At 38.5% G+C, this 22,650-nt stretch overlaps 1 protein-coding gene across 3 annotated transcripts in view; it reads right to left on the bottom strand.

Annotated features, from left to right (window-relative positions):
- MRPL22 (mitochondrial ribosomal protein L22) overlaps positions 1-21,457 on the bottom strand; it is a 31,694-nt gene extending 10,237 nt beyond the window's left edge. For 2 of the 3 annotated variants that reach the window (XM_023726573.1, XM_023726572.1), the window contains exons 1-3: positions 21,401-21,457; positions 21,272-21,320; positions 5,853-5,988 (exon numbers count right to left, since the gene is read on the bottom strand). In XM_023726573.1, coding sequence (XP_023582341.1) covers positions 5,853-5,988; positions 21,272-21,320; positions 21,401-21,428 — 213 coding nt within the window. In that variant the 5' untranslated portion in view covers positions 21,429-21,457. The remainder of the gene's footprint in view (positions 1-5,852; positions 5,989-21,271; positions 21,321-21,400) is intronic. The other variant, XM_023726574.1, reaches the window with a different exon arrangement.
- Between the last annotated feature and the right edge of the window lie 1,193 nt (positions 21,458-22,650).

Below are 22,650 nucleotides of genomic sequence, written 5' to 3' on the forward strand. Positions count from 1 at the left end.
AGAGGGGAAGAAAAAAACAACCTTTAGCAGGTTTATCAAAATGACAGTTACACATACTGTTACTAAAGTTTTTACTTTCCATGCTTAATGAAGACACTGCCACAAGAAATAAAACATTATCAAGAATTTGAAGATTCTTTTTCCCTACACAAAGTTGTATTTTTCCAAAGTCTCACTGTTAAAATATTAGTAAAGGAGACAAAGAAACTATAAAATGGCCAGTTTGTGCCAATATTTGCAATGTTTCTATCCAGAGGAATGACAAAAGATTTAAATGAAAGTCTTTGAAAACATCTATCTGGTTAAAAGAAAAAAGGAAAAGGTACAAGAAGAAGAAAAGAATGTTTGGTCAAGAGCATAAGTTCTAGAATCAGACTGCCTGGGTTTAAATCCCAGCTCTGCCACTTACTAACTAGATATCTTCAGGCAAGCTACTTAACCTCTCTGTTCTAAGTTTCTTCTTTAAAATGAATGTAATAACACCTACCTCATAAAACAATTATAAGAATTCAATAAAATAACCTATGTAAGCACTTCATAGTGCCTGGCACATGGTAAGTTCTCTGTAAATGCTAGTTTTTATTATCACCTATTTAAAAAAACCAAACCCGTTGCCATCGAGTCAATTCTGATCCATAGCAACCCTGTAGGACACAGTAGAACTGCCCCCATAGAGTTTCCAAGGAGTGGCTGGTAGATTCAAACTGCTGACCTTTTGGTTAGCAGCTGATCTCTTAACCACTGCACCACCAGGGCTCCATCACCTATTTAAAGTGGTAGGTATACCTTATTTCATTTTTTAAAAAAGGAATCATCTATTAAAGAATTTATAGTTTACAAAGCACTTTACAGGTCCATTACTTTATTTGGTCTAACTCTATGAATTGAGAGAGGAAACATTTTATAATCTTTTTACAAACTAGAAATCAGAGAGATCAAATAACTTGCCCAAAACCACAAAACCTGTGTGAGGCAAAGCTGGATGAGGCAAAGCTGGAAGTCAAAGAACAGGGAAGTATGTGAAATGCCTACTACACTGTCTGGCAGGTGTGCCACTAAAAGTTCCCCTTCTTACTCTAAAGCTCACATTCTTTCCACTAGTATACCATAAACCAAAAAAAAAAAAAAATCAAACCCATTGCCATCAAGTCGATTCTGACTCACAGCAACCCTATACCATACCGTTGATTACTTCACTTAAAAAATCAGAAAACATTTGTCAAAGTAAACAATTGCAGGAGACCTCAGAAATTTCTAGTCTGACTTCTGGTGGAAATTTTCAAATGCATTAGAAACAGAGAGTTTTCTCATGTGGCCATCTTTTAACATGCAGCAGATTTCATTTCAGTTACAACGGCAGCTGACAGGCTGAAAACTGTAACAATAGCCTAATTACATTTTCAGCAATAAAGTACCCTGCGGAGCAAGGGACAGGAAAGAAGAACTGTCACGCCTGATAATATTAATCTGCAAAAATTAATCCAATCAATGAAATCTTTTATATAGAAACCTTTCAATTCTTGGTTTCCCTTCTTGAGCTATCTTTAAACCTGAATTGTATATGATTATCTTCAAATTTTGTAAAAAAAAAAAAAATTGTAATATTGGCAAGAGCATGGGGTAAAAAGGGATCAAGTGTTTACAAGAAAGAGGAAAGGGACTCAATCATCATCTTCTAAAACTAAAAAGCTCTTTAATTTTACTTTAGTTTTAGTTGACTTTAAGCAGGTGAAACGTCTAAGAGTACTTTTTAAACACACACCAGACAAAGTTGCAGTAAATAAAGTTGCGAAGTTAGAAATCAGAAAGCGTGGTTAGATATCACTGCTATTTACTAACCAATATGGTAAACTGGGTAAAGTTAAGTTAGAATATAATGTGTAAAATAGTTATTCAAATGAAATAAAAATAAGTTTAAATTATAAAATGCCTAAACAAACAACTTTTAAAGAAATCAATTTATTTTTAAATGCACTTAACGCGAATGAGGATAAAGTGTCATCTAATAAAAGTCCTTACTGGAGCCTTATGGTATCCACATTAATGACTTACAAGCATGACTTATTATCATTATCAGTATGTCAGTTAATCCATACATTAAAAATATGCCTTTTACAGAAATGGTTGTTCAGTTTTGCTACAGTCTCACTACTTTTAGGAGTCCTGCTGGCGCAGTAGTTAAGCAGTCAGCTACTAATTGAAAGGTCCGAAGTTCAAACCCATCAGCCACTCCATGGAAGAAAGATGTGGCAGTCTGCTCCCATAAAGATTAAAGCCTTGGGGAAAAAAAAAAAAAAAAAGATTACAGCCTTGGAAACCCTATGGGGCAGTTCTATTTTGTCCTGTAGGGTCACTATGAGTTGGACATGACTCAATGGCAATGAATTTCACTACTTTTAATTTATTTAACATAGCTTTCTTTGAAGACATTGCAAAAGGAAACTCAAGCCCAAATTAATAAAGTGTGACTATCATGGAAAACAAAAACTTTCTTTCCACCTTATTTTCTTAACCATGATGAAGCCACATATAAGATAAAAGTCTACATGCTCTGACCAGGATCACAACAGAGGGTTCTGGACAGAGCTGGAGAAGGATGTAGAGCATAATTCTAACTCACAAAAAAAAAAAAAAAAAAGACCAGATTTACTGGCCTAAAGGAGACTGGAGAAACCCCGAGAGTATGGCCCCCAGACACCCTTTTAGCTCAGTGGTAAAGTTACCTTCGAGGTTCACTGTTCAGCCTGCGAGTGGACAGCCCAGTAAAACCATGAGAGTAACGAGGTACAGGAGTCCAGTGACAAGGCCCAGAAGGCAGAAGGGGAGTAGGAAGCTGATGATAGGGAACACAAAATAGAGTAAGGATATTGTTGATGTGTTGTGAGATTGTTAACCATTGTCATAGGGCAACATTTGTAGTAACTGTCAAATGGGAGACTATTTTGTCCTGTAAGCCTTCATCTTAAGTGAGAATAACAGCATAATTAGAAGAGCGTCGTCAATGTCACTTAAATGTGTATGTAAAAAAAATTTTTGAAATGGCGTATCTTTGGCTATGTGTATTTTCACCAAAAAAAAAAAAAAGTTGAGTATTTAGAGGGTTAAAATGTTGTGGGGTTGTTAACCAATGTCATAAAACAGCATGTGTGTTACTGTTACATGAGAAACTATCTGTTCTGTAAGCCTTCACCTGAAGTACAATAAAATATTAAAAAAAAAAAAAAAGATAAAGTCTACATAGGAATTTATATTGTTTGTAAATTGGTGTTAGCTAAAGTAGGAAGGTAGTCTTGTAAAAGGTACAGCCAGAATGCTTCTTATAAGTGAGGATGGTGAAACTTCTTCGTCTCACGTATTTTGGACATGTTATCAGGAGGGACCAGTCCCTGGAGATGGACATCATTCTGGGTAAAGTAGAGGGACAGTGAAAAAGTGGAAGATCCTCAACAAGATGGATGGACTGACACAGTGGCTGCAACAATGGGGTCAAACAGCAACGACTGCGAGGATGGCACAGGACCGGGCAGTGCTTCCTTCTGTTGTACACAGAGTCACTATGAGTTGGAACTGACTCGATGGCACCTAACAATAGTCTTAAAAATATTATGAATGGCCTAAAACATCTAAATTGCTGGCACTCATTTTAATTTACTGCCATAGGGTTTACTCACTATCCCTAGCCACTATTATTTGTTTATAAAATATATATTCCAATGCTGAAGCTAGCAGATTGGCAAGTCCGAGGGACTTTCAAAGCAACATAGTGGAACTGTGTTAAGATCTACATGGCTGGGTGAGTAAATTATTCCCTGTAAATAAGGCAGGTATTTATGAAAGGTATTAATATTTCCATTCATAATAGGTAAAACTGATGCCATTAATGTTAATTTACTAATAACTATTTAAAGTCAGAAAACATTATTTTCCAAAAACCATAACTTGTCCCCTAAAGGATTACTCACTCAAGCAAAATCTGTGCAAACTAGAGAATTAAATTAGGTTGCTCAAAAGTGCCTACATAAAACAAAAGTCCTCACACAGGCACTGTGTAAGGAGTGTATGTCATGCAAAAAAGTTAATCAAAATAGTTTCGGTAAATACAACACATAATAAATTACTAAATTGACTTCATCTGCAAGAGTTAAATGATGATCTACTGTTAACTACCTGAATTTTGAAATTTGGAATGCACCCTGAAGTACTTTTTTTTTTTTAATATCCAAGAGATTGGCACTACAAAATATATAACTTTGCTCTTAGATTCTGGACCTGACAAATACTGTTAAAATTTCTTTATTTCCAATTAATATCTAAGTTCAAAGAGCTCAGGTAAGAAATAAAGCTCATTAATTTATAGGAAATAATTTTCTATTTATGATATTTGTGCAAATGTGTAACTATTGTAATGTTTTGGTCAATAAGAAAAGGGAGTCAACACTTCATAGCACAGATTCTCTGACAAATCTAACTTTCAAATTCCAATAGAATGGTAAAATATGAACATTAAAAAGTTGCTTTAGTTTCTCTTGATGCTATTCCTAGTGTTTTTCCTACTACATTTACTACATTAGAGTATTTTTCTTAGTTCATTTATTTAACACCCGTTACCATTGTGTCGATTCTGATTCAGGACAGAGTAGAACTGCCCTGTAGGGTTTCCAAGGCTGTAAAGCTTAGCATCTCTTTTTCCTCTCGTTTCCCAATCAGATGAGAGCCCTTTAAAGAAAGAAATTAACTCTCCTAAATCAGACAAAAAAGAAAATATGCGCTGTACTAACTCAGACCAATACTTAGACAATGGAATCTTTTTATAACAAAATGCATGCTTTCAAGTTCACATAAAAATTAAGTAAATGACATGGTATTTACTATTACTTAGATGAGACTGATCATCCAGTAACCATGAATCTCAAAGGCCTTTAAAAGATGTGTGATGAACCAAATGATCTATAATTAACACAGTAATTCTATTTCTAAAGTAAACCAAAAAACACACTGCTGTCAAGTTGATTCCTACTCATAGCAACCCTGTAGGACAGAGCAGACCTGCCCCATAGGGTTTCCAAGTCTGTAAATCTTTACAGAAGCAGACTGCCACATTTTTGTCCTGTGGAGCAACAGGTAGGTTAGAAAAACCAATCTTTCCGTTAGCAGCCGAGCACGCTAAAGTACTTATCAGTTTATTTCTAAAGTACTTACCAGCTTATTTTCTTAGACTAAAACATTCCTACCTTGTTCATATTACTATCTCCTTAAACTTTTTAACAGATGTGCATGATTCCATAGGAAACTCACATTAAGTTGGAAGTTAGTCGTATTTCTCAGAATAGAGCAATCTCTAGCACACTTTGAAGATAATAAGAGAATTCTGAGCAGCTAAAGATAAGATAAATTCTCAGTATCTCTGGTAGGAATCCAATATTTAAATTCAAACCTTAGGTTCGAAGGTGTATAAACGAGAAAAAAAAAAAAGTATATCTACATTCAAATGAAAAACCAAATACATGATTTAAACATTGGCCAATGGTTTAAGTCATTCATGCCAACTCCTTACCCTCCCTAATCAAGAATTCATTCGCAAGCCTCTTAGAGTCAAAATTCGGTATGTCTGAAGCTATTAGCTTAGTTTTAGAGTTAAGCCCCCTATCTGGAGATAAAGGCAAAGAAATAAGTAAAGCAATGATGATCTTTTCTAAACTGCCAAAGAGATAAATTTAATAAATCTTATATGTCAATTAAAGGATCGTGTAAATTGCAGTATTTTTTACCATGGAATAATAAATCATTGCTAGCCACTTCAGAGTAGGTACACTTTATCAAAATTAAGAGATTAGTTCTACCCACAAACTTACTGCTGGTCTCCGAGGTTCTCCAGGCAGTTGTGGGGGATAAATGATTTTATTCTTCTTCTCCCACTTTCGAGAGATGTCAAGAGAAGCACTTGTGTGAATATGTGATTGGAGCAAAACATTATGAGGTGAAAGAAGCCTGTAAAACAATAGCCATTTAGAATCTTTATGCAGAACTTATCTTTCTATAACCGTTCCATCTTAATAGAAACAATTTAAGAACCATAAACAGAACCAACCTAGCAGTATTCATTTAATAGAGACTGCTTTTACATTAAACACCACAAAAAGCTAGTTTATTGGAGGTTAAGAAGAGTGAAAAGTTTATAACTCATATGAGCCAAATAATAAACAGACATTAACCCAAGATCAATTGCTTTGAGTGGCTAACAAATACTGAATCACTATTATAAGTCAATCCAGTCCAAAAACAATTTAAAGACATGATGGATCCCTGACCCAAAAACTCCATTATTGTTGACTTGATTCCGACTCATATGGAATCCCACAATCTTGATGAGTAAGCAAGACAAAGACACAAAACAATTCAAGGGTGATATAAAAAGAACAGGTCCAAGCTGCACTGATGGCATTGGTGAAAAACAAGGCTCCAGGAAGTGATGGAATACCAACTGAGATGTTTCCACAAACGGATGCAGTGCTGGAAGTACTCACTCATCTATGCCAAGAAATCTGGAAGACAGCTATTTGGCCAACCAACTGGAAGAGATCCATATTTCTGCCTATTCCAAACAAAAGTGACCCAACCAAATGTGGAAATTATCAAACAGAATCGTTAATATCACACGAAAGTAAAATTTTGCTGATCATTCAAAAGCAGTTGCAGCAGTACATCGACAGGAACAGCCAGAAATTCAAGGTGGATTCAGAAGAGGATATGGAACCAGGGATATCATTGCTGATGTCAGATGGATCCTAGCTGAAAGCAGAGAATACCAGAAACATGTTTACCTGTGTTTTACTGACTATGCAAAGGCATTCGACTGTGTGGATCATAACAAATTATGGATAACATTTCGAAGAATGGGAATTCCAGAACACTTAATTGTGCTCATGAGGAACCCGTACATAGATCAAGAGGCAGTCACTCGAACAGAACAAGGGGATGCTGCATGGTTTAAAGTCAGGAAAGGTGTGTGTCAGGGTTGTATCCTTTCACCATACTTATTCACTCTGTATGCTGAGAAAATAATCCCAGAAGCTGGACTATATGAAAATCAACGGGGCATCAGGATTGGAGGAAGACTCATTAACAACTTGCATTATGCAGATGACACACCCTTGCTTCCTGAAAGTAAAGAGGACTTGAAGCACTTACTGATGAAGATCAAAGACAAAAGCCTTCAGTATGGATTACGCCTCAACATAAAGAAAACACAAATATAACTGGATCAACAAGCAACATCATGATAAACAGAAAAAAAACTGAAGCTGTCAAAAATTTCATTTTACTTGGATCCACAATCAACACCCATGGAAGCAACAGTCAAGAAATCAAACAACATATTGCATTAGGCAAATCTGCTGCAAAAGTCCTCTTTAAAGTGTTGAAAAGCAAAGACGGCACTTTGAGGACTGAAGTGTGCCTGACCCAAGCCATGATATTTTCAATTACCTAATATGCATGCGGCAGTGAGTAAGGAAGACTAAAGAATTGATGCCTTTGAACTACGGTGTTGGCAAAGAATACTGAATATACCACCGACTGCCAGAAGAACAAACAAGTCTGTCTTGGAAGAAGTACAGCCAGAGTGCTCCTTGGAAGTGAGGATGGCAAAACTTGGGTCTCATGTACTTTGGACATGTTTATCAGGAGGAACCAGTCCCTGGAAAAGGACATCATACCTGGTAAAGTAGAGGGTCAGTGAAAAAGAGGAAGACCCTCGATGAGACAGATTGATACAGTGGCGCAACAATGGGTTCAAACACAACAATTGTGAGGATGGCACAGGACCAGGCAGTGTTTCATTCTGTTCTACATGGGGTCGTTATGAGTCAGAATTGACTCGAAAACACCAAACAACAACATACATGTGGATAAGGACCCTTGGTGGAGCATTGGTTAAGGGCTTGTCTGGTAACTGCAAGGTAAGTGGCTCAAGCCCACCAGCAGCTCCACAGGAGAAAGATGTGCAGTCTGTATGGGGCAGTTCTACTCTGTCCGATAGGGTCATTCTGAGTCAGAATCGACCCAATGACGGGTTTGGGTTTATACATGTGGATATAATCCTACCTAGGAATAGGTTCTCTTTGATATGTTAATGAGATTACCAATGTGGGGTGTGTCTTAAACCAATCACTTTTGAGATATAAATGGAGCCACTGAGGCACAGAAGCGAGCAAGCACAGATGGAGAAAGTTACCGGCAGATGTCAAACCAAATGAAGATCGCCCAGCCACTAAGAAACAGAAGCTGAAAAGAGACAATGACCTTCCCCCCAGAGCCGACAGAGAAAGAAAGCCTTCCCCTAGATCCGGGGCCCTGAATTCAAACTTCCAGCCTCCTAAATTGTAAGAAAATAAATTTCTGTTCACTAAAGCCATCCACTTGTGGTATTTCTGTTATAGCAGGACTAGATGACTAAGACAGTGAGTGACATAACCTTTCTAGATTTCAGTTATCACTAAATGGAGTAATAATAATAACTACCTCATAGGCTTCTTATGAAGCTTAAATGAGATACTGCAAGTAACATTCTTAACTAGACAGGTTAAAGGGCTCTCCCCAAAAAATAAATTCTGTGAACTGTAAGCCTTATATTACACAATTTCAAATTTTTCTCATGTTTATAATCAAGAACATTTACGTTTCTACATAGTTGTAATTAGCGGTCACCTCTCTGGGCCTCAGTCTCTTTATCTGTGAAAAAAGGAGCTAGACTAGTTCATCTCTAGGGTCTCTCCTATCTTTAATTCTATGCCTAATCTCATCATTGACAGCATGATTACAGAAAACTAAACCCCTTGGCTTCCATTTCCATCCTACTTCAAATAAATCCCTACTGCATTAACCAATCTGAAAGATTTCTTGAGGGTTCTGCATCCCCCACACCTAGCACAGTGCCCTGTCTTCCTTAAATCCTCAGTACATATTCAGTGAATTGAATATGATGCTGAAAAAATTAAACACATTAAGAATTAATAATGACAAAGCTTTCTGAATACCTATAACATGTTCAGGGCTCAAACGGTTCATAAAATGAATTAGCAAGAAAATACGAAATAACTGCAATCAAATTAATTTAAAATATTATTGCAAATGGGATACTTAATTCAAAAGTGTATTAAATCAGACATTCCCATGCACCCTCTCCTGGCCAACTATTGGAATAAAAGTGAATTAAAACAAAATGAAACAACCTTAAGTTAAAATTGAAAATACAAACTAATTCAAAATCTGAGACAACTTTTTACGTGAGAAAGCTGTACAGAGTCATTAGATAAAACAAAAGCAAACTGGTGGAATTAAAAAAGGATGGCATGGCATGAGACCAGAAGAACTGGATGGTGCCCAGCTACCATTACTGAACAGTATGATCAAAGATTCCATAGAAGAATCTTGATCAATAGGGGGAAAATGCAGATCAGAATTTCAAATTCTCATGGACTCCAGACTTTCTAGAGCCATAGAGGCTGGATGAACCCTTGAAACTACTGCCCTGAGATAACCTTTAAATCTTAAACCAAAAATATGCCTTGAAGTCTTCTTAAAACCAAACAATAGTCTAGCTTAACTAGCAAAAAAGGTCTGCTTTGAGCATCATGCTCTTTTAAGAATTATCAATATGGAATCAAAGTGAAAACAGCAACTGGAAAGATTTGACAGGAACCTTAGGGGGCAGTGAGTTTATGTTAATGGGGGAGGAACAACTCAGAAAACGAGGGTGAGAATGGATGCACAACTCAAAGAACGTAATCAATGTCACTGAACTGCGTATGTAGAAACAGCTGAATTGGTGTAGGTTTTGCTGTGTATATTCTGAACAAAAAAAGTTTTTTTAAGAAAGGATGGCATGGATTCTTGCTATGATCCATTTCCTTCTGTAAAAATTTTTTCCAACAATTTTTAAACCCATCTATAGCTCTAGTTTACTGTTTGCATTCTAGGGAATAAAAATAAACTAAAATCATTAATTAAAAAAATAAACTTACAGTCTTAAAAGGCATCCAGGATGAACTTTTACCATTTTTAAATTCAAATATCATTATTACTCATAACAGCCTTTTCATTTACTAGGAAACCCAAATCCCTTTGGCTCCACCCTATCTGTAGAAGAAGGGTAGATGTGAAGCAAATCTCCAGAGTAGCATGCATCCGCACACAATATACACCCATGTGTCCACTGTACAGTCAGACTGCCAGAGGGCACAAAGCAAGGGGGTGGAAGACTGGAACTAGCGTCTAAATTTCTTTACTCTCATTATTCTGATGTTTTCTATCTACCACTATTTGTATTTTTCTTAATTGTTGTACTTTAAGTAAACGTTTATAATTCAAGTTAGTCTCTCATACAAAAATTTATGCATACATTGTTATGTGACCCTAATTGCTCTCCCTGTACTGTAACAGCACACTCCTTCTTTCCTCCCTGGATTTCCTATGTCCATTCAACCAGCTCCTGACCCTCTCTGCCTTCTCATCTCACCTCTGGACAGAAGCTGCCTGTTTAGTCTCTTGTATCTACTTGAGCTAAAGAAGTACACTCTTCACGAGCACCATTTATGTCCCATAGTCCAATCTAATCTTTTATCTACCACTATTTGAAGAGGATTAAGTTTAAATATCACTTTTTATATTCTGCCCATAGCCATCGTTGAAGGGTAGCAGATATAACTCAAATTTTAGGACTAAGAGTTAATTCAGACAAGATTTATCTGAAACTTTCTAAATTCACAACTTGAAAGAGAAAATACCTTCTACTTATTATTCAAAGATCATTCTGAAATTTAGTACAAGGTATTCTCAAGTCCCCAGTGAAGACAGTACTGGCCTCAGGCTCAATCTTGAGAACATCATGCTATTATACCCATCAAGGTAAAAAAAACCTTTATTTCTGATAATATTAAGTTAATCCTACATCTGGATCTTCACTTGAGACTGAGTAAAAGAACATCTCCCTCTTGCCTCAGTTAAAATCTAGTATAAAGGGACTAAAGTGACACGAATATTCTCATAACAAAATATAATTTTACTTTGTGAAAGTCAAGGACAATCAAAGAAGGAAAAAGAGTTTAGCAAGTAAACAAAAAATAAACAAAATTCCAGCAACTATGGACTTAGTTTTGACCGCGATAATGCTAACAGTTTCTCAACCTCTGCACTATTGACATTGGGGCCAGATAATTCTTTACTGCGGGGAGGCTGTCCTGTGTATTGGAGGATATTTAGCAGCATCCTTGGCCAGTAGCACTCCACCCCCTTCAGTTGTGACAAACAAAAATGTCTGCAGCCATTGCCCTCACAGGCAAAATTGCCCCCAGTTGAGAATCACTATTAGCAAAAGTGACACTTAGAAATAGTGCTAGTTTCTGCAGACAAGGGAGCATGAACTCTGTTCCAATAGGTTCCTGTTATCATGCCATATACATGCCGATAGGTAATAAGCCAGATTTTCTCAATATGTGAGCCAGGAATAGATAACTCATATGCCTAAATTTTACACTCTTACTAGTTAAGACTTAAGTTAGTCTAAGGCTGCCTGGTATTCCTATTATATTTCCCTAGCCCATTTACTCCCCTAGGCCCTATAGACAAATTTCATATCTTTTCCTTGCTACTCAAACCTCCCATTCTCACTCTCAGCTGATAACCTTGCTATCTTGCTGACAAAATAGAATAATTCAAAGAGAACTTCCACAAGCTCCCACCTATTTACCTGCATCTGTGTCCATGCATACATACTATCTTCTCTGTTGTTATTATGAATGAACTGCCTATGACCCTAGCTAAGATCAATCTCATCCCTTGCCCCCAAGGTCCCATTCCTTCCCACCTGCTCAAGAAACTATACCAGTTATTCTTTCATCCCTCTCTCTATCATCAAATGTTTCCTCTACTCGTTCAGTCCCATCAGCAAACATACTCTAATATCTCCCAACTTAAAGCAAACAAACCCTCTCCTGAAACCCTGCAGCCCAGTCCCTCTAGCTATTGCTCCACTTCTTTCTCTTCACAGCAAAACTCCCTGAATGAGTTGCCTAACCTCCCTATCTCCAATTTCTGTCCTCCCATTCACCCTGTACCTTCTCAGTCAGGCTTCTGCCTGCAACACTCCACCAAAACTGTTTTAACAAGGTCATCAACAATACCTATGTTCCAAAAGTCAATGGTGTAGTCTAGATCCTCATCTGAGAGCGATTTAAGTGTCTCTGGTCACTTGCCCTTCCTTGAGACATTTTCTCTACTTGGGTTCCAGGACACCTTAGGTTTTCGTCTCTGGCCACTCCTCCACAGTCTTCTTTGTTGTGTCCTCGTCTCCCTAATCTGTAAATGTTGCCTTCCCCAGGCGGGAATCAATCAACCCTTGGACTTCTTCTGTTTTCTATCTACACTCACTCCCATGATGAAGTCAGCCAGTCTCACGGCTTTAAATACTATTCATGCACTGATGACTCCCAAATTTACAAACCTTCCCTGAACTCCAAACTCATATATCCGACTACCTACTCACTTCTCCACTTGGATGTGTATTGGACAACTGAAACCTAACAAGCCCCAAATTGAGCTCCTGATATACTCTCCAAAACCTGCTCCTCTGGAAGTCTTCCTATCTCGATAAACGTCAACTCCATCCTTCCAGTTGCTCATGTCAGAAACCCTGGTCTCCCATCACACATCCAATCCATCAACAAATCTTGTCAGTGGTTGTTAACATAGTGCCAGAATCCAACCATGCCCCAGCTTCACACCCAACCTAGTCCAAGCCACCATGATCTCTTACCTGGAATATCCAATGGTCTCTACCCTGTTCCCGTCCTTGCTCCCCACCAACCACCCCAGTCAATTCTCAACACAGCAGCCAGAAGAAACATGCATACATAAGTCAGATCATATTACTCCTCTATTCAACTCTCCGGTAGTTTCCCATCCCATTGAGAACAAAACCCAAAGTACTTACAATGATCCAAAGGCCCTACAGGATCTCCCACTCCCTTTTCTTCTCTGAGCTCATTACTATCTTCCTCCTTGCATTCCCTGTTTTTGGCCACACCAGGCCATGTTCCCTCTTTGGGGGCTTTGCACTTACTGGTCCATCTGTCTAGAATGTTATTCACTAAGATATCGGCATGCTTGCTCCCTCATTTCCTTCAGATCTTTAATCAAAGGTTACCTTCTTAGTGAGGCCTTCCCTGTCTACCTTATCCAAAATTACAACCTATCTCTCTCTTTCTCTCTTTCACACACACACCCTTCCTATCCCCATTCCCTGCTCTTTTTTCTTCGGAGAAGTTGTCACTATTTAATATACTCATAACAACTAAGCACTCAGCTGATAAACGAAAGGTTGATGGTTCAAGTCCACCCAGAGGTGTCTCAGAAGAAAGGCCTGGCAATCTACTTCTGAGAAATCAGTCACTGAAAACTATGGTGCACGGTTCCACTCTGACACACATGGGGTCACAATGAATCAGAACTGACTCAATGGTAACTGGTGCTTTTGTTTTTTGTTTTTTTATGTTATATTTGTTTATTATCTGCTTCCCTCACTAGATTGTATGCTCCATGAGGGCAGAGTTTTATCTGCTTCTGTTCACTGCTAACTCCCCAGTGCTAGAATAATACCTGGCACATGGCAAGCAATAAGTACCTATCTGTAGAATGAATGAAAGAATGCAGGGACCAGGGATCAACCATATAATATAAATGAGGAAAGAGGGAGGGGCATAAATAACTGTGTAAACATTTTATACATGGTTGGAAACTGAGCAAAACTGAAGGGCATATGCCTCATCTAAAGGGAGAAACACGCTTCAGCTCTAGAAAATTGTTGCCGTGCCTTGCAATGCATAAGGTAGAAATCTAGATTTTACGGCAAAGATGCCAGTTTTAAATGCTAATTTTTTAAAAATGTTTTCAAACACTGTGTAGTCCAAACAAAACACATCTGCAGGCTTGATTCATCCCACAGATCAGTAGTTGGTAACCTCTTAGGGGAAGCTAGCAGACCTCCAAAGCAACTATTTAAAACAAGTCCCGCTCTTTCCTGCCCCCACACTACCTCTCTTTTCCTTGACATAGCTTACATTCCGGGGGGAGTAACTCTATAGGACAGAGTGGAACTGCCCCCTAGGGTTTCCAAGGAGCGGCTGGTGAATTCAAAAACTGCTGACCTTTTGGTCAGCAGCTGTCATGGATTGAATTGTGTCCCCCCAAAAAATGTGTGTAGCAATTTGGCTATGTCATCATTCCCAGTATTGTATGATTGTGTAATCTGATGTGATCTCCTTATGTGTTGTAAACTCTTATCACTATGATGAGGTTATATGTCATCTCCTTATGTGTTGTAAATTCTATCACTGTGATGAGGTTATACTGATGAGGTTTACAAGATTAGACAGTGTCTTAATCCAATCTCTTTTGAGAAACAAAAGAGAGAAGCGAGCAGAGACACATGGGAACCTCATACCACCAAGAAAGCAGTGCCGGGAACAGAGTGCGTCCTTTGGACCTGAGGTTCCTGCGCTGAGATGCTCCCAGACCAAGGGAAGACCGATGACATACACCTTCCTCCAGAGGCAACAGAGAAAGCGCTTCCTGGAGCTGATGCCCTGAATTTGGACTTGTAGCCTACTGGACTGTGAGAGAATAAACTTCTCTTTGTTAAAGCCATCCACTCATGGTATTTCTGTTAGAGCAGCACTAGATGACCAAGATAGCAGCCGAGCCCTTAACCACTGCAAAGAACCACAGTTTTCAGTTGCTGTTGTTCTCAGTAGAACACTTTACAACCTAGACCCTTCCCTCAGAGAACCTAGTGAAAGCCTCTAATGTCAATAATTACTTGGAAATAAGTCAGGCGTTAACCCTTTCAGATCACTGCTATATCATTCAGAGTAATAACAGTCACTTATTTCATGAGTATAGTTTCTAAAGGTCTCATTTAGTTCCTAAGAACAGTTATAAGAATATAGTTAATCAGCACAAATTGTGCTACCATGTAAAGCTAGACGTGTATCCAAGCTTAATTTACACTTAGGATTCCTTCTTAGGTGAGAAATAGGAATCTCAATTCCTGGCAATCTTTCAGACCACAACTTGCATTTGTCCAGGTTGACTGATATTTCCTCAACTCACACTTACTCCCCACCTAGCAAGGTAATAGGGATGCAAAGAGATACAAAACATGTTTCCAGCCTTGCAGTGATTTAAAATTCAGTTGGGGAGACAAAGAGAGAATTAACTATAAATGTGCAATATGCATTAAGATGTCATAATAAAAGCACTACTGAGGACTGAGGTAACTGGGAAGGCTTTAAGAGATGGGACTTGAGCTGAGTTGAAGAAAGTACAGACTTCAACATTCAGAGACCAGGTAAAAGGGCACTATAGGCTGAAGGGCCAGCAGAAGCAAAGGTGTGATTTACAGTCTTTCTTATTAACAAGAAGACCTCTTATTTACAAAAAGACACTCCAGGGGGCTGAATGGTGGCCCCAAAGCTATGTTCACATTCTTGTCCCTGGAACCTATAAATACTACCTTATATGGCAAATGATACGATTAAGTTAGGGATCTTGAGAGGAGGAGCTTATCCTGGATTATTTGGATGGGCCTAAATGCAATCATATGTGTTCTTATAAGAGAGGCAAAGGGAGTTCTGCAACAGACACACAGAAGAGAATGTTATGTGAAGACAGAGCAGAGAAAAGATGTAGCCACAAACCAAGTAATGCCAACAGCCACTAGAAGCAGGAGAGGCGAAAAACAGATTCTACCCTAGAGCCTCCAGAGGAAGCCCTGCCGACACCTTGATTTCGGCACCTTGATTTCAGACACCTTGATTTCAGACTTGTGACTTCCAGAAATGACAGAGAATAAATTTCTGTTGTTCCAGGCCACCCAGTTTGTGGTAATTTGTTATAGCAGCCACAGGAAACTAACAGAGAGCTTTCAGATCTGTAAGTGAGACTTCACACGGACACAAATTCCAATTCAAAGAACTAGTTTGAGAGTGTTTGAAAGTACTAAAGTATCACATAAACAAGAGACTTACTAAATGAACATAAATATTGTGGAGCTGAAAATATCCTTCTATAAGGTCTCCTTGTTTTAGTGCATGATCATTGTAAGGCTCTTTCAAGATATAAATAATGGTCGATTTTTCTTTTTTTTAAAAAAAAAAAAGTCAACATACACTTATTTCTATTTGAATCCTTTTAACTAAGATACTAAAATAAGTATCATCAAATTATTCCACCCATTTTGATCACAGCTTGTGGTTTTTGGAAACTATATTCATTTTTGGAAACCCTGGTGGTATAGTGGTTAAGAGCTACGGCTGCTAACCAAAAAGTCAGCGGTTCGAATACACCATGGGGCAGTTCTACTCTATCCTCTAGGGTCGCTATGAGTCGGAATTGACTCGACCGATGGCAACGGGTTTGTCCTCGTTTTTAGGAAATACACTCTGACGTATTTAGGAGTAAAACACCATAATGTCTACAACTCATTTCCAAATGGTTGGCAGAAGGAGCATGTACATTCATAGAGAGAGATAAAGCCAGTACATCAAAATGTTAACAACTGGTGAATCCATCTGAAAGAAATAAGGGGTTCATTGTAATATTCTTTCAACTTTCATGTGGGATTGAAAACTTGCTAAATAAATTGAGGGAAATATCATTTCACCCGTTAATGCAAGGGCCACTGCCCAACACACACTTCAAGGTATTTGACACTGTTAATCATTGTGTACTCACTGTATGGCAAGCATCACAGTCCCTCATGTATCACAAACAGATGCTTATGTTTAGCTGTGATGTCTCAGTGCAGAGATTCCTAGACCGTGGATTATGAAATTACAAGCAAATCTGTGAATGTACTATGCATTTTTCTGGGACGATGTGTTGTGGTTTTTCCTCATATTCTCAAGAGTCTAAAACTCAAATTTAAGAACTACTGTTCTAAAAGGCAATGAATCACAATGCCTCAGGTCACAGGGTAAGGCTAAATTAAGGGGACAAAAAATCAATGTGACTGTCAAATCTTGTGGTAATCAGAATGCTGAGAGCATAGATGAATGAAAACCAGAGATAATTTCTACTCTTTACTTTGGGAAAGGCTTTTAAGAGTGACTTCAAAAACAAAAAAGTAGACTCATCTTTCAGTTTCTTATCTTCTTGCCAACTGTTCTACAAAAGTAGGGCTGACAGATGAGATAAGTAATCTCATCTAGGCGTACAGAATGGCTACTAATTACTTCCAGCATAAAAATGATTCCTTTGAAAGAATTCATGGCAATATCATCCCCACACTACACCTCAACAATGCCAGGCACTATTAGTAGACATTTTACTTCTTAGGTCTCTTTAATCCTCACAACCACCCTGTAAAGTAGATAGCATCCTTTTTTTTTTTTTTAATTCTCATTTTTTTGAGACGAGGAAACTTAGCCTCAGAGAAGTTAAGCAAATTGCCCAAGGCCACAACATGTGTCCATGGCAGAGTCAGGGTTGAAATCCAACTCTGTCTTCTACTTGTTGTTAGGTACCACTGAGTCAGTTCTGACTCATAGCAACCTTATGTATAACAAAACGAAATGCTGCCCGGTCCTGCGCCATCCTCATAATCATTGTTATGCCTGAACCCATTGCTGCAGCCACTGTGTCAATCCACTCACTGAGGATCTTCCTCTTTTTTACTGACCCTCTACTTTACCAAGTGTGATGTCCTTCTGCAGCCCAGTATTTATTCAAAAATATCAAACTGCAGTCATCATTCTTCCACTAAACAGCTAATTCATGACATTTCCAACTTGGTTTTTCTTGTGGAGAATTTTAAGCTAAGTATAAATTTGTCATTAGTACCTTCAAACTTTTACACTAGCCATTCTACTTCTAAACCACCAAAATGCACTCTCTTACTCCTAAATGTACTCTCCTTACTCTAAAATCACCTCTTCTAAAACCACTCCTCTGACAAACCCCTTCAGGGTCTATCACTCCATCCATTCCATGGTGTGTAACCTTCAGTAAGTCACAAAACTTCTCAAATGCATCCATCAGTGAAATGCAAGACTTGGCATTCAAAGGTTGAAAACTGTCAGTCTCCCACCAAATATAGCCTACAAAAAAGTTTTATTCAGTCAACAGCATTTTTTCTTAACCCAATTTAATGTCTTTAAATGAGGAATACCCTCTAACTGCCACAGGCCCTCCCCTCCCTTTATTTTACACTGAACACTGTTCCTAGTTCAGTGATTTCTACTACCTATCTGCCTCCTGTATACAATTTTCCAATCACTGAATTGGATGATTTCTAAGATTTTACATGGTTAATCAAAGATCCTATAGAAGAATCCTGATCAAAAGGGGAAAAATGCAAAACAGAATTTCAAATTCTCATGGATTCCAGACTTTCTAAAGCCATGGAGGCTGGATGAACCCCTGAAACTACTGCCCTGAGATAATCTTTAAAACTTAAACCAAAAATATACCCTGAAGTCTTCTTAAAACCAAACAATAGCTTAGCTTAAATAGTAAAAAAATCTGTCTTGAGCATTATGCTCTTTTAAGATCTGTATGAAATCAAATTGACAACAGCAACTTGAAAGATTAGACAGGAACTGTCATGGATTGAATTGTGTCCCCCAAAAATATCTGTCAACTTGGCTAGGTCATGATTCCCAGTATTGTATGATTGTGTACCATTTTATCATCTGATGTGATTTCCCTATGTGTTGTAAATACTATCGCTATGATGTGATAAGATGGACTAGCAGCAGTTATACTGATGAGGTCTACAAGATTAGATAGTGTCTTAAACCAATCTCTTTTGAGATATAAAAAAGAGAAGCGAGCAGAGACACGTGGGAACCTCATACCACCAAGAAAGCAGTGCCAGGAGCAGTGCGCGTCCTTTGAACCTGAGGTTCCTGTGCTGAGATGCTCCCAGAACAAGGAAGACTGATGACAAGGATCTTCCTCCAGAGCTGACAGAGAAAGCCTTTCCCTGGAGCTGACACCATGAATTTGGACTTGTAACCTATTAGACTGTGAGAGAATAAATTTCTCTTTGTCAAAGCTATTATCCACTTGTGGTATCTCTGTTATAGCAGCACTAAATGACTAAGACAGGAACCTTAGGTGTAGTGAGTTTATGTTAATGGAGGAAAAACAACTCAAAAAAGGAGGGTGAGAATGGTTGCACAACTCTAAGAACATAATCAATGTCAATGAACTGCACCTGTAGAAACTGTTGAATTGGTATATGTTTTGTTGTGTATACTCTCAACAACAATAAAATAAATACAAAAAATTTTAAAAGATTTCACATGGTTATTGTGAGCATTATTTATACTTTTCATACTTAGTTTTCAAACAGTCATAACCTGTCTTCCCCATTAGAAAGTTCAGAATGGAGATTCATAAAATTGTGTAAGTTCAGAACTGGAAAGAGCCTTAGAAATTATCTAGCAGATCTGACACTCCTGTTTACGTGACATGGATGAAAAGATTGAAGCCAAACTGTTTAAGTTACTTGCGAGAATTTCCTAGTAAACGTCAGTGCCAAAGCAAACCAAACTCCTTGCCACCAAGTTGATTCTGACTCTTTAGGACATAGTAGAAATGCCCCATAGGGTTTTCAAGGCTGTAATCTTTACGGAAGCAGACTGCCACATGTTTCTCCTGCAAAGCCGCTGGTGGGTTCAAACCACCAATTTTTCTGTTAGCAGCCGAGCACTTTAACCACTGCACCACCAGGGCTCCTCAAAAGTCAGTGCAGGGCAATTTAAATTGACAAACATTAACAAAATATTCACTTTGTGCAAGACCCTGTGTTGGAGCAACAAAGAGAAGCAAGAACTGCCCCTAGCTGTCTAGGATACACAAGCTACTAAAGGGCACAGATACATATAGACAAGGCCATTCCACAAGGCACACACACTAAGAGGAAGGAGAAATTATTATCTTTCAGTTTTAATCAGATCTGAAAAGACCTCCTGAATGGGAAACATCTGAACAGGGGTTTAAATAATGAGTAAAACTGCAGTTGAAGACAAGAAGGGAGGGCACAGCATAAAAAAAGCCAAGAAGAAAGCGAATGCATAGCATATTCCGGAAAATTAAGTAAATCAGTGTGGCTGTGGGCAGAACAATAGAAAATAATGTAAGGAAGCAAAGTGCAGAAAAAATACTAAGGGCCAGTGCTTCCTATTTTCTTCTTTAGCTCACCTCTTCATCCCCCTGACCCAAGAACCTAAGACAGAACTAAATGAAATGAGAACTCAGTAATAAGTTACAGTGATAAAAACAATGATGGCAGCTGAGATTTAAGGTGGGATTATAACATGTCGTGCACTTTGCTAAACGCTTCATATGCATTATCTCATTTAAGTTTCATAAAAATTTTATGAGGCAGGTACTAAAATAGCTTAGAAAGAATAACCAACTTTTCCAAAATCACAGTTAAAAGTGTATTCACAACAATCTGTCTCCAAAGCCTATGAACTAAACAATTTATTATAAAATAAATGCTAACAAATGCACTGATCAGAAAACTTACAATTTTTATCTCCAAATAACAAAAGCAGTACTGCAGAAAAGGGATAATGAAAAGGGGAAAGGAAAGAATTCTTGCCAGTCCTGACTCAATCACATTCCCTAATGTTAAGGAATGCTTTTGTCCTAGAGCCAAAGAACGCTTTGGAGAGCATAGTTTAAAGCTTCACAACTTCCTGTAAGTAGGTGACCTTGGGCAAGTTATTTTTCGTTTGGGGGTTTCAGTTTCCTTGACTGAATATTGGGAATAACAATACTCATTATTGTTATGAAAATAATATGCGATAATGCACATAAAGCGTTTAGCGTACGCCAGACACAATGTAAACTACGGCTGTCTAAAACACGGTCCCTGTTCATGTAAGCAAGTAAGTAGAGAGGTAACTAAAAAAGTTGAACAGCTCCATATGGAGGTGGGAAAATCTAACCGTGTCCAGAAAGACCAGAGGATACTGTTCAGAAAAGACATTTGCAATGGTCCTTGGGTAATGGATAATTCTGGTAATTGTAGGGCTAAGAAATACGGCCGCGGGAAAATGGGGTGACAAAGCAGAGATTCTAGGTGTCTTCTTCGACTCTGTAGCCCCAAAACTTAAGTCTCGCACATAGGAGCTCAGTAATTGAATAACAGACTAGAATGGAGGCCTTGGACACTTCTGCAATTCCGAGGCGAGACACTTACCCCAACGCCAACTTCCCCTGGCTCCTCAGATTCTGCATCCATAACGCACCTGCAACACCAACACAAGCCTTAAGCTCAGACTCCCATCTCAACTCCTTCCTCCGCCTCTTAACCACTAAGAAATCTCACCCAATTGTTCCAGTACTGCGGCCGCCATCTTGCTCCCTCTCTCTACGGAAGGCTCCGAGTTCATACGCCGGCAGGACAAGACGCATGCCCAATACTCTGAGTTTCCTCCGTTTCCGGAGAGCTAGTGTACTTACGCCTGCGGTGTTGTCATGGAGACCGCGAACACGCGGCCAGCGCCTAACGGGTGGTTACGCTAACCAAGTTTGAGAATGAATGACTTAATAAAGGCCAAAACCTAGTGAGTTTCCGGAAATACACAGGATCCCAGAAAAATTGAGAAGCCTCACATCACAAATGAAAAGATTAGGGAAACAGAATCCATGAACAAATCACCCAGCCCGTGCGGACCTCAGTTTTCTCATCAGCAAAATAGAAATACTCAGAAGTAGCTCTCCCTATGACACAGGTTTGTTGTAAAGATCACTAGAGATGGTGTGAAAGCTCTTTTAAAGAGCAAGCCGTTCAAATATGAAGTATGATGTCCTTATCCCTGTTAATCTCCAGGTTGACCACCAAGAGATAAGAGTTAATATTTCATTGGGCACTTAACTACCATATACGCCCAGCAGGCACTGCACTAAATCTCATTTATTCCTCACATCAATCCAAAATGACTTGGATTATCATCTTCTGTCCTCAGATGAAGAAACTGATTTACAATGGGTTGACTTCTTTCTGCTAACAACTGGCAAAACCTGTGGTCAATCTATGGCTGGGCGACTGCAAAGTTAGTGCCCCATTCACATCTTTATATATGTGTGCCCTCTCCATATTCAGAATAGATATTTCAGCTTTGAGTTTTCTGAGATGCATGAGTGCAGATTCCCAGTGCAAACAAGCTAGAGGAGTTTAAGTGTAAAATCTGAGCATTTTTGCATGTTTAGGTTGGAAGGGAATTTTCATTCTTTGTCCTCCATAGTACTTACCACATACTGTTTTCAGGGTTGGCAATCAAGTGAATCAAAAGAGTCACTCCATTCTGCTTCTCTTTAATCTTTGAGTACCAAAAACCCAGAGCCACGATTTCCACCCAGTTGCAGAAACTGTTCCTTCTCTTTTTTATTATTTCTCCTTTTATCTTTTTTTGTTAACTGGCATCTTGTATGTACCAGTTGCTATCAAGTCAATTCCGATTTATGGCAACCATATGTGTGTCAGATCAGAATTGTGCTCCATAGGGTTTTCAGCAGCAGATTTTTCGGAAGTAGATTCTCAGGCCTTTCTACCGACGAACCACAGGGAGGACTCTA

The sequence above is a fragment of the Trichechus manatus genome, unplaced genomic scaffold (assembly GCF_000243295.1).
Source record: "Trichechus manatus latirostris isolate Lorelei unplaced genomic scaffold, TriManLat1.0 scaffold00011, whole genome shotgun sequence".
NCBI classification, from domain to species: domain Eukaryota; kingdom Metazoa; phylum Chordata; class Mammalia; order Sirenia; family Trichechidae; genus Trichechus; species Trichechus manatus.